The sequence below is a fragment of the Ricinus communis genome, chromosome 1 (assembly GCF_019578655.1).
Source record: "Ricinus communis isolate WT05 ecotype wild-type chromosome 1, ASM1957865v1, whole genome shotgun sequence".
NCBI lineage: Eukaryota > Viridiplantae > Streptophyta > Magnoliopsida > Malpighiales > Euphorbiaceae > Ricinus > Ricinus communis.
Window position 1 is genome coordinate 35291496 of NC_063256.1, and position 13317 is coordinate 35304812.

At 32.1% G+C, this 13317-nt stretch overlaps 1 protein-coding gene across 6 annotated transcripts; it reads left to right on the plus strand.

Annotated features, from left to right (window-relative positions):
- The first annotated feature begins 3432 nt into the window (after window positions 1–3432).
- On the plus strand, window positions 3433–9898 carry LOC8281951 (pentatricopeptide repeat-containing protein At1g09900). Of its 6 annotated transcripts, XM_048375053.1 has the most exons (5): window positions 3435–3740; window positions 4132–6457; window positions 8230–8289; window positions 9005–9208; window positions 9399–9898. In XM_048375053.1, exon 2 carries the CDS (start codon window positions 4178–4180, stop codon window positions 6389–6391), a length of 2214 nt encoding a protein of 737 aa, XP_048231010.1. In that variant the 5' UTR covers window positions 3435–3740; window positions 4132–4177; the 3' UTR covers window positions 6392–6457; window positions 8230–8289; window positions 9005–9208; window positions 9399–9898. The 6 variants fall into 6 exon arrangements, with proteins under 6 accessions (XP_015582245.2, XP_015582244.2, XP_048231003.1 ...); XM_015726759.3 differs by having other exon boundaries at window positions 3433–6457; window positions 9315–9898; XM_015726758.3 differs by having other exon boundaries at window positions 3433–6457.
- The last annotated feature ends 3419 nt before the right edge of the window (window positions 9899–13317 follow it).

Genomic DNA, 13317 nt, shown 5'->3' on the forward strand with positions numbered 1-13317 from the left:
AAAATAATAGAAACATAAAGAAAAAAATAATTTGAGATATAAATATTTTAGAATACAAAATATCATTTTGAATGGCATATGATGTAGAAGGAATAGAAACATGATGTGCTTGTAGATTTTGTAAGGTATGATGATAATCATGTATGTAGAAGAAGATGAAATATCAAAAGATGGTGATTGAAATCGGGGATTAGAAGAAATAAAAATAGGAAAAAATAGTAAAATTTGAAATAGAAGAAACTGAAGTAGAAAGCATTGAAGAAATTAAAAACGAGAAGGATCAGAAGGAATAAAAGGAGCAGAAGAAAGAATGGAATCTGAAACAAGAGAAACTAAAGTAAAATACATTGAGGAAAGAGAATCAGGAATAAGAGATTTCGTGTTGGTAAGGATAAAATAGAGGTAGAAGTAGAGGAACTTGATTGAAGTTAAGTAAAGAGAAATATATGTTCATGAAAATGAACATCTTTAGAAATAAAAACTTGATGTGTAACAAGATCATAAAGTTTATCCAAGAAACATGCACGCTTTGGCTCAAAGGTCAAAATTTATTTTGTGAGTTACAATTATGTAGTATAGTATAAAGAGCTAAAACTTCCAAATGAGTATAATTGGGAGGGAGGTATAGTATACTTCTTTATAAAGGGTTATATTATGAAACAAAGAGGTAGGAGTTCTTGTTGATCAAATATGTTGTTGTAAAGACTCTATTTCTCTAAAATTTTATTGGCAGAGATTCTCGAAAAAGAAAAGATCTGGCTACATTCAAGGGGTATTGGTACTTCCTTAATACAACACCATTCTGTTGTAGTGTATAAATGTAGGAAGTTTAATGTTGTATACCATGAGAAGCATAAAAATTAGGTAACAAAAATTCCAAACCATTATCTAATCTAATGATCTTGATACTAGATTGAAATTAATTTAAAATGAGATAATAAAGTTGTTGGATTACTTAAGAAGTTTGAGATTTGGTCTGCATAAGATAAATCCAAGTAATCCTTATGAAATCTACTTTGGTTGAGAAAATAGTGATGACTATTAATGTCTGCTTGAGCATGTAGACCTCAAATGTCCATATGAATCAAATGAAAAGGTTTATGAGTACTAATAATATGACTAGGAAAAGATAATCATTTCTGTTTAGATTTATGACAAAACATACAAGGACTTTCATTAATATATAATATATTGGAAAAAAGAAATTGGATGTATTTCAATCTTTCAAAAGAAGTATAGCCTAATCTGTAATGCCAAGTATTGGCTTTAATAATACAAACAAATTTGGTGTTACATGGAAAAATAAACTTATAATTTGTAATATGTAAGGTAATAATAGCGAGATCAATCTTTTATTGTAAATAGAATAAGCTAGCTGATTGTTTAGCCAAATCAATCATCATCCTTGAAGACAGGTCCTAGATATAGCAATTATTCATTTATAAGATGCAATCAATTTACTAACTGAAAGTAAATTGAGGTTATTTGACCGCCAGTGCTACTGTTGCAGGAAAATTTTTTTATAATTAAAGGTTATATTTAGATTCTTCTTTCAAGATCATGTTGTAAGCTTGATCAAGGATAGGAATTGGTTTTTAAAGAATAATATGAGACCTTATGCCTTGATATGACTCATTTCAGCCATTAAGAAAATGAAAAAATATATATACCTTGCAACATTCAAAATTGTGAGATCCATAAAGATAATGAAGGAGAGGTATAAAACTACGAAGTTCTTCCCAAATTGTATTAGGTATCAACTCTATTGGTGCATTGACTTTTAGAATACAACATATATTGTGGATGACATATGCAAGAATCATCAAGTTATGAGAATCATTTGATCAAGATTACCCAAGCTTTTACAGTAGAGTCAATATAAAAGATCGTGGACATAATAGGCTATGAAATGGATCAAAAATACTAACAAAGAATGAGATTGTTACATCAAAGCCAAGTAGGATATGGAGGATTATCTATCTTATCTTAGGCTTAGGAAGTCTGACGTCCAAAAAATATTATTTGTTACAAATTAAAATGGCTAGAATAAAAGATCTCCTTCAAGAAGCATAATTAGCTGAAGTAAGCTCGGGTGAAACAAGTACTGAGCTATGATTTTCAAAATAATGAAGAAAGATTTCTATAGATTGCACTTTGGAAGAAATTTCAAGTGTCATATGTTTGAGAAAGAAAAGAATTAGGATTTTTTGTGACTAAAATGATCAATATAAATAGGATTTAGTGGTGAAACTAAAAACAAAATGCAGATTCAAAGAGAGAAGATTCAAGAGGAAACAAAAGAATAAATTTTCTTGAAGAAAAACCAACAAACTTAAAATAGATCAAATAGAAGTATCTATTTGGTTTGAAGGAAAGTAAAGGAAAAAGTAAGAAAATTTATAGGAGCTTTGATACTATATTACTTAGAGAGAAGCTGGAAAATGTTTTCTTTCATTCAACGAAAACATAATATTAAGTTAGCTCAACTATAATTAACTTGACTATTTATATACAAAACTAATTAGACTATGTGAAATTACAATACTATCCTTTATATTTAAATAATTAAACTAAATCTTGATACAATTTACTTTTAAAACAATCATATTCTACCCCAAAACAAAACTAAAGCATAAAATCACCAAATATATGATTAAAAAAACCATAAAAGGCATGCAAAGTAACCCATATAGACAGAACTGGTTGTCAAAAATTCAAATTCATTGAAGTAGATATGATATTAGATATAGAAAAGACAAGACGAGTAAAAACACTTATAAAATTTTACTTCAATAGAAATGTTTCCTAATTATTTTTTAGTACAACAATTTTCTATTGTTTTAAAATTACTAATTTTAAATTTGTACATTTTTATTCTTAAAAGTCAACCTTTAAACAATATGGACTAAAATAAAAATAAGATTTTTATTAAAACCAAACTATAAAAGTAGGTAACTTTGGGTTAAGGTTATATAATAAAATACATTTTGAGGATTTAATAATTAACCCTTGTTAGGGGTGATCAAAAAAGCATATCAAACCAAACAACTGGTCCAAACCAAAAAATCACATTGATAAAATAGGTTAATCAAACTAACGGTTTCGGTTTTAGTTTTTTTTTTTTAAGTTTTCAGTTTCAATTTCGATTTTAGTTATATAAAAAAAACCGAGGGTTTGGTTAATGGTTTGAAAAAAAAACACACACATATATATATAATTTTGTAACATATATAATATATGTGTAATTACTATATTTATTATAATTAATAAATTATTTTAGTATCAATTATATATAAAAAAATTTAATATATTGATTAATAGAAAGATTTTTTAATTATATTATTATTATTATTAATTTATTGACTAATTAAAAAAAAATATATCAAAACTTTATAAAATTTAATATAATCAAAAATTAAAAAAATCAGTTAACCGTGACCAATACTAAACTTAAAGTACAGTTAATGAATATAAAAATTGGTTAGATTTTTAAAAATAGGCAACGAACCGAACCGTTATCAGCTCACCCCTGTTGCTTACAGAATGTAAAGCCAAAAACCCGGGCGAGCCTCCCTCCCTCCCTCTTCCTCCCGGCTACATGGGCGAAGGCAACAAAAAAGCAAAAAAGAAAAAAAAAAAAAGAAGTTCTATGGTTCTCTGTGAGTATTTTTAACAGTCGATGGCAAGAGAAGAGAAGACCCAGTTGAGCTATTTCAAACAATCTTGAGAATCAGCTTCAGGTAAGTCTAAAACAAGTCCATACTGTATGCCGATCTCAACCAGAAGCTCACAATCCCTTCTTCTTCTTTTTTCTTTCCTGTACTTCTATTTATCACTGTCCAAATCAATTTGATATAGTATTGAAATGTCATTTAGCTTTAAATCTTACCCCACAATTCGAAAAGCCATTGCTAATCCTCAAAATTCCGAGACTTTATTTCAGTTTCGTGCGTGTATGAATGGTATTGAGTTTGTTTCTGTTGGAAAAGGTCATATTAGACGCACATGTATTTGTTTGGCTCACCCATATGCTTATATTTTGTTTAATTCATTTTTCTCTTCATTATCTTCGAGAAATATTTATCCTAGTTCTTCTTTAAATGTTACTTTCAATACCCATGATCGAGAAAGAGATGAGTCTTATCATAGGAGCTATGGGTTTAGCAAATCGAGACAAATGGGTGTTGATGATGGTGAGTGCAAAACAATCATTAGCCCTGAAATTGATGGTTTTGATGAAATTGAAGAAGATGACGAAGATGAAGGAGAAGGTAGTGACAGTGATGTTGATGACAGTGTTTTCATGGCTTTGAATTCTGTTAGTAGAAATTGTGGTCAAAAGGAGGATATCTGGAGAATTGAAATAGAGGAAGAAGAATTTCGACACCCTTTGGTTAGAGAAGTTTGTAGGTTAATTGAACGTAGGTCAGCTTGGAATGCTAAGCTTGAAGGGGACCTGAGGCGGTTACTAAGAAGCCTCAAGCCTCGACAAGTTTGTGCTGTTTTGCAGTTACAATCTGATGAAAGAATTGCTTTAGATTTTTTCTATTGGGCTGGCCGTCAATGGCGATACCGGCATGATCCAATTGTGTATTATATGATGCTTCAGGTTCTCAGTAAAACTAAGTTATGTCAAGGAGCTAGGAGGGTTCTTCGGCTGATGGTACGTAGGGGAATAGCTCGTCGGCCTGAAGCTTTTGCTCATGTAATGGTATCATATAGTCGTGCAGGGAAGTTGAGGAATGCAATGCAGGTCTTGACCATGATGCAGAAAGCAGGTGTTGAGCCTAATCTGTTGATATGTAATACTGCCATTCATGTTTTGGTAATGGCAAATAAATTGGAGAAGGCGTTGAGATTTTTGGAGAGGATGCAACTTGTTGGAATCACACCAAATGTTGTCACTTATAACTGTTTGATCAAGGGATACTGCGACCTTTATCAGGTGGAACATGCAATGGAGCTAATTGCGGAAATGCCTTTCAAGGGATGCCCCCCAGATAAAGTTAGTTATTATACTGTGATGGGTTTTCTCTGCAAGGACAAGAGGATTAAAGAGGTGAGGAACTTAATGGAGAAGATGGTGAAGGATAATAAGCTGTTTCCTGATCAGGTTACTTATAATACTTTAGTTCATATGCTTTCCAAGCATGGCCATGCAGATGAGGCACTGGAGTTCTTAAGGGAAACTGAAGAAAGGGGTTTTCAGGTTGATAAGGTTGGGTACAGTGCAATAGTCAACTCATTTTGTATGCAAGGAAGGATGGACCGGGCGAAGGAAATTGTGAATGAAATGATCACAAAAGGTTGCTCTCCTGATGTTGTGACCTACACTGCTGTTGTTAATGGACTTTGTAAGGTTGGGAAGGTAGAAGAAGCTAAAAAGATGCTTCAGCAAATGTACAAGCATGGCTGCAAGCCAAATACTGTATCCTATACAGCCCTGTTAAATGGCCTTTGTCAACATGGGAACTCATTGGAGGCAAGGGAGATGATGAACATGAGTGAGGAAGACTGGTGGACCCCTAATGCTATTACATATAGCGTCGTGATGCATGGGCTTCGAAGGGAGGGAAAGCTCTCCGAGGCCTGTGATGTGGTGAGGGAGATGCTTACAAAGGGGTTTTTCCCAACTCCCGTTGAAATTAATTTACTAATTAAGTCACTCTGCTTGGAGCAGAAAATGAACGAAGCAAAAAAGTTTATGGAAGAGTGTCTGAACAGGGGGTGTGCGGTGAATGCAGTAAATTTTACTACCGTAATTCATGGATTCTGCCAGAGTGATAACATAGATACTGCTCTATCCTTGCTGGATGACATGTATCTGAACAACAAACATCCTGATGCAGTCACATTTACCGCGATAATTGATGCACTAGGAAAGAAAGGTAGAATAGAGGAGGCTACTGTATATACAATGAAGATGCTTAAAAAGGGATTAGATCCTACACCTGTGACGTACAGAGCAGTCATTCATCAGTATTGTAAATTGGGTAGAGTGGAAGAATTAATAAAACTATTAGGCAAAATGCTTTCACGGAGTAAGTGTAGAACAGCATATAATCAAGTTATTGAGAAACTGTGTAATTTTGGAAATCCTGAGGCAGCTGATAAAGTTGTTGGTTTGGTGTTGAGAACAGCCTCAAGAATTGATGCTAATACATGCCATATGCTAATGGAGAGTTATTTGAGCAAAGGGATTCCTCTATCAGCTTATAAAGTAGCTTGTCGAATGTTTGATAGGAATCTCATTCCTGACTTGAAGTTGTGTGAAAAGTTGAGCAAGAAACTGGTCTTAGAAGGAAAACTGGAGGAGGCTGATAATCTTATGTTACAATTTGTTCAGCGTGGAAATATTTCACCAGATAGTTCACAGCATTTGAAAAGCTAATGAGAACCACCTATTTGCTTATAACATCTTCAAGGGATATTGGAAATCTTGAAGAGCTTCAGTTTGGTAATACCTTCTCATTTTCATATTTGTGTTCTGTGTGATACCAATCATCTTTTCTCATTGTTACTAAAGGTGGCATATTCTTTGATTTGGTATAAGTAGAGTGGTTGATGTTTTCTAAATTGAAAATTGAAATTGAAGGTTTGAATTTTTGTGTAAATTGAGTGTTAGGAGAGTAAGGGGTAAGATGCTGCTTAGAAAATTTTTCTTGGCCTGGAGATAATTGTAGTGGATTTTTTGGAGAAATTCTGATAATCTCTAGAGCCTTGATGTCATGGGTAATGATAGACTTGACCTTTTGTTTTCAGTTTCTGGATATTCTGCCATGTTTAGTTGCTAGTTTTGAAAATGACTCATATTTTCATAAAAATGTCATTGTGATGATTAAATGGGATTATCTGTTAATTTGTTATCTTGCTGCCCCTTATGAGTCGTTGGCCATCTGCATGCTTAATTACTTGATTTGTAGGTAGGATGTCAAATTTGGTTCGGAGGGTTTCTGATACTTTTTTAGCTGCAAAGAAACTGATTAGCAATGAGTACAATGTGAGATATAGGCAATAGATTTTTACAGGGATTAACAGCATGAAATTTTAACATAAGTAGTAACTTGTTATGAAATATATGGAGAATAGGTCAATTTGCTCCCTGAACTTGTGTCAAGGGATCGAATAGCCAAATTTCTCAACTTTTTTGGCAAATAGGCCCAGAACTTCTATTCAAGGGCCAACTAAATTGAATTTCTAATTTAAGAGAGCATGTGCCCATTCATTTCCCATGGACAAATTAAAATAATAAAAATAAATAACAAAATAATATTTTTTAGTTTTTCCTTCTAGCTAATAAAACATTATTGTTTTGTTTTCATCCAGTTATATTGTTTTTGTCCACTTAACTATCACCACATTATCACCACCTGCTTCACTATCGACAGCTGCCCCTACCTTCATTTTCCACTGCAGCCACTACCTGCTTCACCATCTGCTGCAGGCCCCAACTCTCCCACCACTATCCATCAATAACAATCTCAAACTCAAAATCAACAATAATTTCAAATTAATAACAGATCGGCTGGTAAGCTTTGAGGAAATAATTTAAAAAAATTGTGCAGCTGCATGCACTGCCACCACGCAACATCTATCGATCTACCGCCACTCTGCCACCAACATCATCTCCATAACCATTCATCATTGCCTCCATCAAACTGCAACACCCACCATCACCACTGCCTACAATCCAGCACCATCACCACCATACAGGAGCTGTTTGCTTAAAATTTAGAACCTGAAAACAATGCCAAACTAAATTCCCAAAATGAAAGCTTTGAACAATACCAAACTTTTTCTTGAGCAATACAATACCAAACTGCATACCGAATATCGATTGATCAGGCATATTTTGCATCTAAATCATGGGCTTCTCTCAAGTTTACTTGGATAATTGAGTGTTGCCTGAGCAAGGTGCATAAAGAAAAAAAAACCTGAAAAGATGGGATCCACCAATAGTAACATCAATTTAGTGATGCTTTTCTTCTGCTGATTCCATCTCACATTTTATTCTATTAATCGGTTTCTTCTTTTTGTTTAATTATTTCTTTGTTTTTTTTTTTTCCCAAACTGATATGTCTCTATAAAGTCTTGGTTTTTCCTGGCACCCTGTTTGCTATAGGACTACTGCTGGACAGCAAGCTTTTTTATTCACTCTTGACAATTGAAGTTGATGATTACCTTTGATATAACATTATAAACGTGGTCTCCCTTTTTTTCTCTTATCAGGTGTTTGAAGAGATAACTGGTATTGAGAACAAATACATTACCATGCAATTCACAGAAGAGGTTCAAAGCTTTCTTTCTTTGCTTTCTGAAATTTAATTAGTGGTATGGTATCGGTGGATGAACTGGTTATGGCGGTCATGGTGTTGATGAATGTAGTGGTAATGTTGGTGGTGGGGTGGTGGGTGGATAGATAGACCCAGATGAATTTAACTTTTTATTTTAATTATTTTAGATATACTAAAAGGTATTCTATTAATAAAGTATCTCTTTATATTCAGTTCCCATGCTTTAGTAATTTGTGAGTTACATGCATGCAATTCAATTGAAATTTGTACTCTTTGGCCCTTAAATAGAAGTTTTGAGCCTATTTGCTGAAAAAGTTGTTCGGCCTATTTGACCCCTCAACACAAGTTTAGAGGGGCAAATTGGCCCTTTGTCCTAAAATATCTTGACTGAGTCATCACTCCTGGGTTCCCTTTAAACTACTATTATAGGTGTTCATCATTAATGATACTCTAGAACATTGTTTGGGATATAAAATCTTAATATAAAACAAGGTAAGTTGGAATTACATATTCATAAGTAAAAAAAAAGAATTGTATCTCTATCTTTCTCTATCTCTTCTGATATTGGGCATTAATGTTCTGCAATTGGGTGAAAGTTGTAATTAATATTCTTTCTAAGTTAATTCACACAATTTGATGCTAGTTAATAGTTTTAGGATGCTACTTCAGACTCTCACATGCTAAGTGACTGTCTGTTGACTTATATGCAGTTAGCACTTTGTAAAATGTGCTTGGAGAAGTCGATGATCCCTCTTTGACTGCTCGGCGCCATTGAAAAGCAATACCTACTCTGGTTTTTTCTGTGTTTCGGGAACAAGTTAAAATTGCGGTTAATATTTGCTGATGGTAGCTGAGAGGTTGTGTTGACCTGTTCTGGAAATGACCTTTTCAAAATGCAATGTTTCAGTTTGGTGGTAGTTTCAGCTTCCTTGTTGTTACTAGCATTGTCTATTTCAAAATTGATATGCTGGTCAAGTTTTGCTAACAGAATAAAAGTTATGATATTGTCTTATTTTGTAGGTCGATATTTCTTTTTACTCAGATGGTTGATCATCAACTACTGTTTCCTCAAGTGTAATTGAATTTAGGTATGCATCATTGCAGGAAGTAGCTTGTCCTTCTATGTAATGATAGCATAGAATTCTGCATGGCCATGAAGCTAGCAAGCAAGTCTGGAAACAAGCTTAACAATGCTCATGATGGATACGTGATTGGACACGCCGGCGACATGTTTACAGATGACATGTTGAACATGGTTCAAATGCTCAAGCACTTGTTTGGAACATGTGGGATGATGGGGAAGCCAGTTGGGAGGCTCAACAAATCTTATTTCTGGTTTCTTAACAAGTTATTCTATTATCTTTAGAAGTCTTAAATTTTATTAATTATTGTTGAATCTTGTTCTTAATCCTTGTTAGATGAGAATATATTATTATTTCATAATTTGTGCAAAAGTTTAGAGATACCTTTAAGGATTAGGAGTCTAAAAGTCTTTTAGGTTTTAAAGATTAGCCAACTCCCATTGAAATAGCTAGGCTTGTAGTAGTTTCTGTTCAGTGTTCAGATTCATTAAAATAAAGATCTCCTGCATATTGTTGCCTACAGTTTGCCTCCGGGTGTGACTCCTAAATCTCTAAGTGTCGACTCTTAGAAAAAGGTTTTTTCTTTTCCTGTCTATTTTCTTTCCTTTTGTTTCATTTCTGGATTTTTGGATAAATCAAACCTGGAACTCAGATTTTGCCTTTAATTTTCCGTCAAAATCAATGTAGAACAGGTTATCCAAATCTGTCCTACATCAGTAGGTGCTAAGTTCCAGAATCTTGGGGTAGAAGTTGATGTGAACTTGTTTTAAATAGAATCAAGGCAAAAGAGATTGAGAAGTTGAGCGCTTTGGTAAAAAAAAAAAAAAAACAATTAGCATTGCCCTTGGCAGTCGAGGCTGACAGTTTTGGTTTTTAGCCTAACAGCTAATTACTTAATCATGCATTCAACTGCTATATCATTTAATGTTGACATGTTGTGCTTGGTCCTTTATGACTGGTTACTGAGGGCAGCTCTTCTGTAAAGGGGAAACATATGATGTGGAAAGATGGGGAAAACAGAAACAAAAAGTGGAGCACTTGTACAGTGAATGGATGGGGCTTTTGCTTATGGTTCATGGCTGACTCAAATTCATGATTGGCAAAAGATTGTGTTGTCAACATGTAATCATTATCTTCTCTTGTTAAGGTACAGAATTGTAAAATGATTTGAAGAGTCTGTGCACATGGATCTTTTCTTTTTCTACTGTAGGGATCATTGTTCATCATTCATTCAACTGCAGGATATCCTGATGCATAGAATGCAGACTGAAGTATCAACTATTTAAGGGCAATGCAGATTCCTATGCTGGCAAAGATGTATTTGCATTCTCAGGATTCACTTATTTTTAACAGGAAAAATTCAGGTGGGCTTAAGACCCCTAGAAACCAAGGGTTGCAGTACAGATCCAAGCATTCAAAATGAACCTGTAGCTTAGATATGAGATATTTATGCAGCAAGTTTTGATCCCATCATATGTAAATCAAGCTTGTTTATCATATAACTTATTCAAGCCTAATAGCATCTACTATTTTCATCATCAGACACTATATCAGAAAATGGTGGACCCTTTTCCAAGTGAAATGCCAACTCCTAGATGATAACATTGGTCGCACTGCACCACTGATAACGTTAGTCTTGAGTAACTCCTTCCTTCCAAGCTCGGTCCTATAAGACAGTCCATAGTTAGAACGATAATGATAACAAAGAGATAGCGCGGCCCCTCCGATGCTTAAATCTGTAAAAGATACAGAGAGAAGAGAATTAGAATTCAGAATTTTAGGGTGACCTGCTACCACTAGAAAAGAAAGCAAATTGAATTAACCATATATAAGAACGAACAAGCATCCAAGGTATAATGTTTACATGAATGAAAATTATATATAATGAATTATCTATTTAACTATCAAACCGATAATTAAATAATATATATATTTATTAATATTAAAAAATTAATATATACATTAACTGTAAGGATTTTTAAATTTAGAGTTGGTATTTATTTAATGTCATTTTACTTTTCAGGAGCTTTTAATTCCTTTTTCGAGTTAGAGCATAATTAATAATAATAATATAAAAATGATTAAGTAGATTTTATTTACCACATGCATCATTTATAAATATATTTAAAAATTAATAAATTGCATTAACATTTTATCACTTATAATGATTTGTTTTAAATTTTTATTAAATATTTATAATTAAATTTATGTCAGTCATTTTAGATGATATGTTATTATTTTTTAATTTAATATCAATTAAATGCTGAAAGGAACAAATAACAAAAGCAAGGTAGCAAAAGAGAGGAAACCTATCAATGATTTTGACAAAGCATATATACAATTTTCCAAAAGAAAAATGTGGATCAACATTATCAGACTAAGTCACAATCAGTGTCTTTTTTTGTTCTTATCTCAATTGTTTTTCAGAATTATCGAAAAATTTATTATGAAAATTTTGTGGAAGAAGATTGAAGAAACTCATGTTTATAATGGGTTGAAATAAAGAAATTTCTTAAATATAAAAAGATCATAAATTATTGAAAAATTTTAATAAATTATTATGTGATTTAACATATTTTTATTTTAGAATTTGTGATTTTTTTTTTAATATTTTGATACCTTATGAATCTAAATGCTAGCAAATAACGATCAAATTATAAAAAACCGTTGGTAAGTGTTGATGTAGTAGTTGGAAAAATAGTAGCTATTGTGTGTTACATCATAGTCCCTTAACGGTATTATGCAATTTGACCATTATTTGTTAATAATTATATTTATTAGATACAAAAATGGATTACAAATCTTAAAGTGAAAACACGTTAAATCACAAGGTGGTTTAATAAAAAAATTCTAAAATATATCTCATTTATTTATATATATCCATCGATAAATTATTAATTTATATTTATTAATAATAAAAATTTAATTATATTTACTCATTTAATATTCAAATAAAATAATAAAAGAATGACTGCTCCTAATATTTATTGAGTTAATAGAGAAAGAAGACTTGATATTTTAAAAAAAATTGATTCTTTTTTTTTGAGAAAATACAGTTTTTAATTTTCTTTTGCAATGAAGTTGAAAATCAATATAATTCCAAAACAACTTGCCAATTTGATAACAGAAAAGGCAGTCATTATGAATGGTGTATTGGAAGAAGATACACAAGTGAAGTTCCAAATAAATAATGTGGCAATTATTAAAGGGTATTTAAGAAAAAAAAAAACATTATTAAATTTTTGTGATACCCTTTTTTTTTTAAATAATAATTTGCAAAGGAAAAAAAAAACATGTTGAATTGATTGGCTCATGTGGGGTTGTGGGCCCCCAAATATCTTTATGTTAGAAACAATTGAGGGCTGTCATTGTCTGATCATTGTCAACTCTGTCTCTGCTTAAAATGTGTTTTTGGTTAGAACTTAGAAGAAATGTGATGCCAATCCAATAATCTAAGGGATATTATAAAAGAACTAAGTTGAGCTGTATTCACAAGAAAGGTGGCAATTTGTAATCCAAAGAAAGTGTGCAATTTCCTCTAGAATTAATATATGGAGAATATATATTAACAAGAATCTCCAGTTCATTTGAGAATCTCTTGGGAATTTGTTCTCAATTAGCTGTTATATGATTGGATTTTCCTCCTTTTTCTTTTCTCCTCTAAATATAAAATCCTATTTATATATCCAGTTGGCAGATTAATATTAGAATTAAATAATTGAAGTACTAAGTAATCATTTTTTTATATTTATATATATATCAAATAAATAAATTTTATCAGTGTAAATAATGTACATGAAGAATTGAGGGGTCTATTGCCAAGATTCTTGATTCTAGAGCTCCAAATTTTCTTATGTCAAAGAAAGCTTCAAGTGAGGTTGAATTTGTAATTTCTGAAAATAGTTTGGATAACAATTTAGTCCCTATATTTGTGAAAAATT

Coding starts and splice junctions, on each gene's coding strand:
- LOC8281951 (XM_015726759.3), top strand. CDS start 3,866: ATGTCATTTAGCTTTAAATCTTACCCCACAATTCGAAAAGCCATTGCT.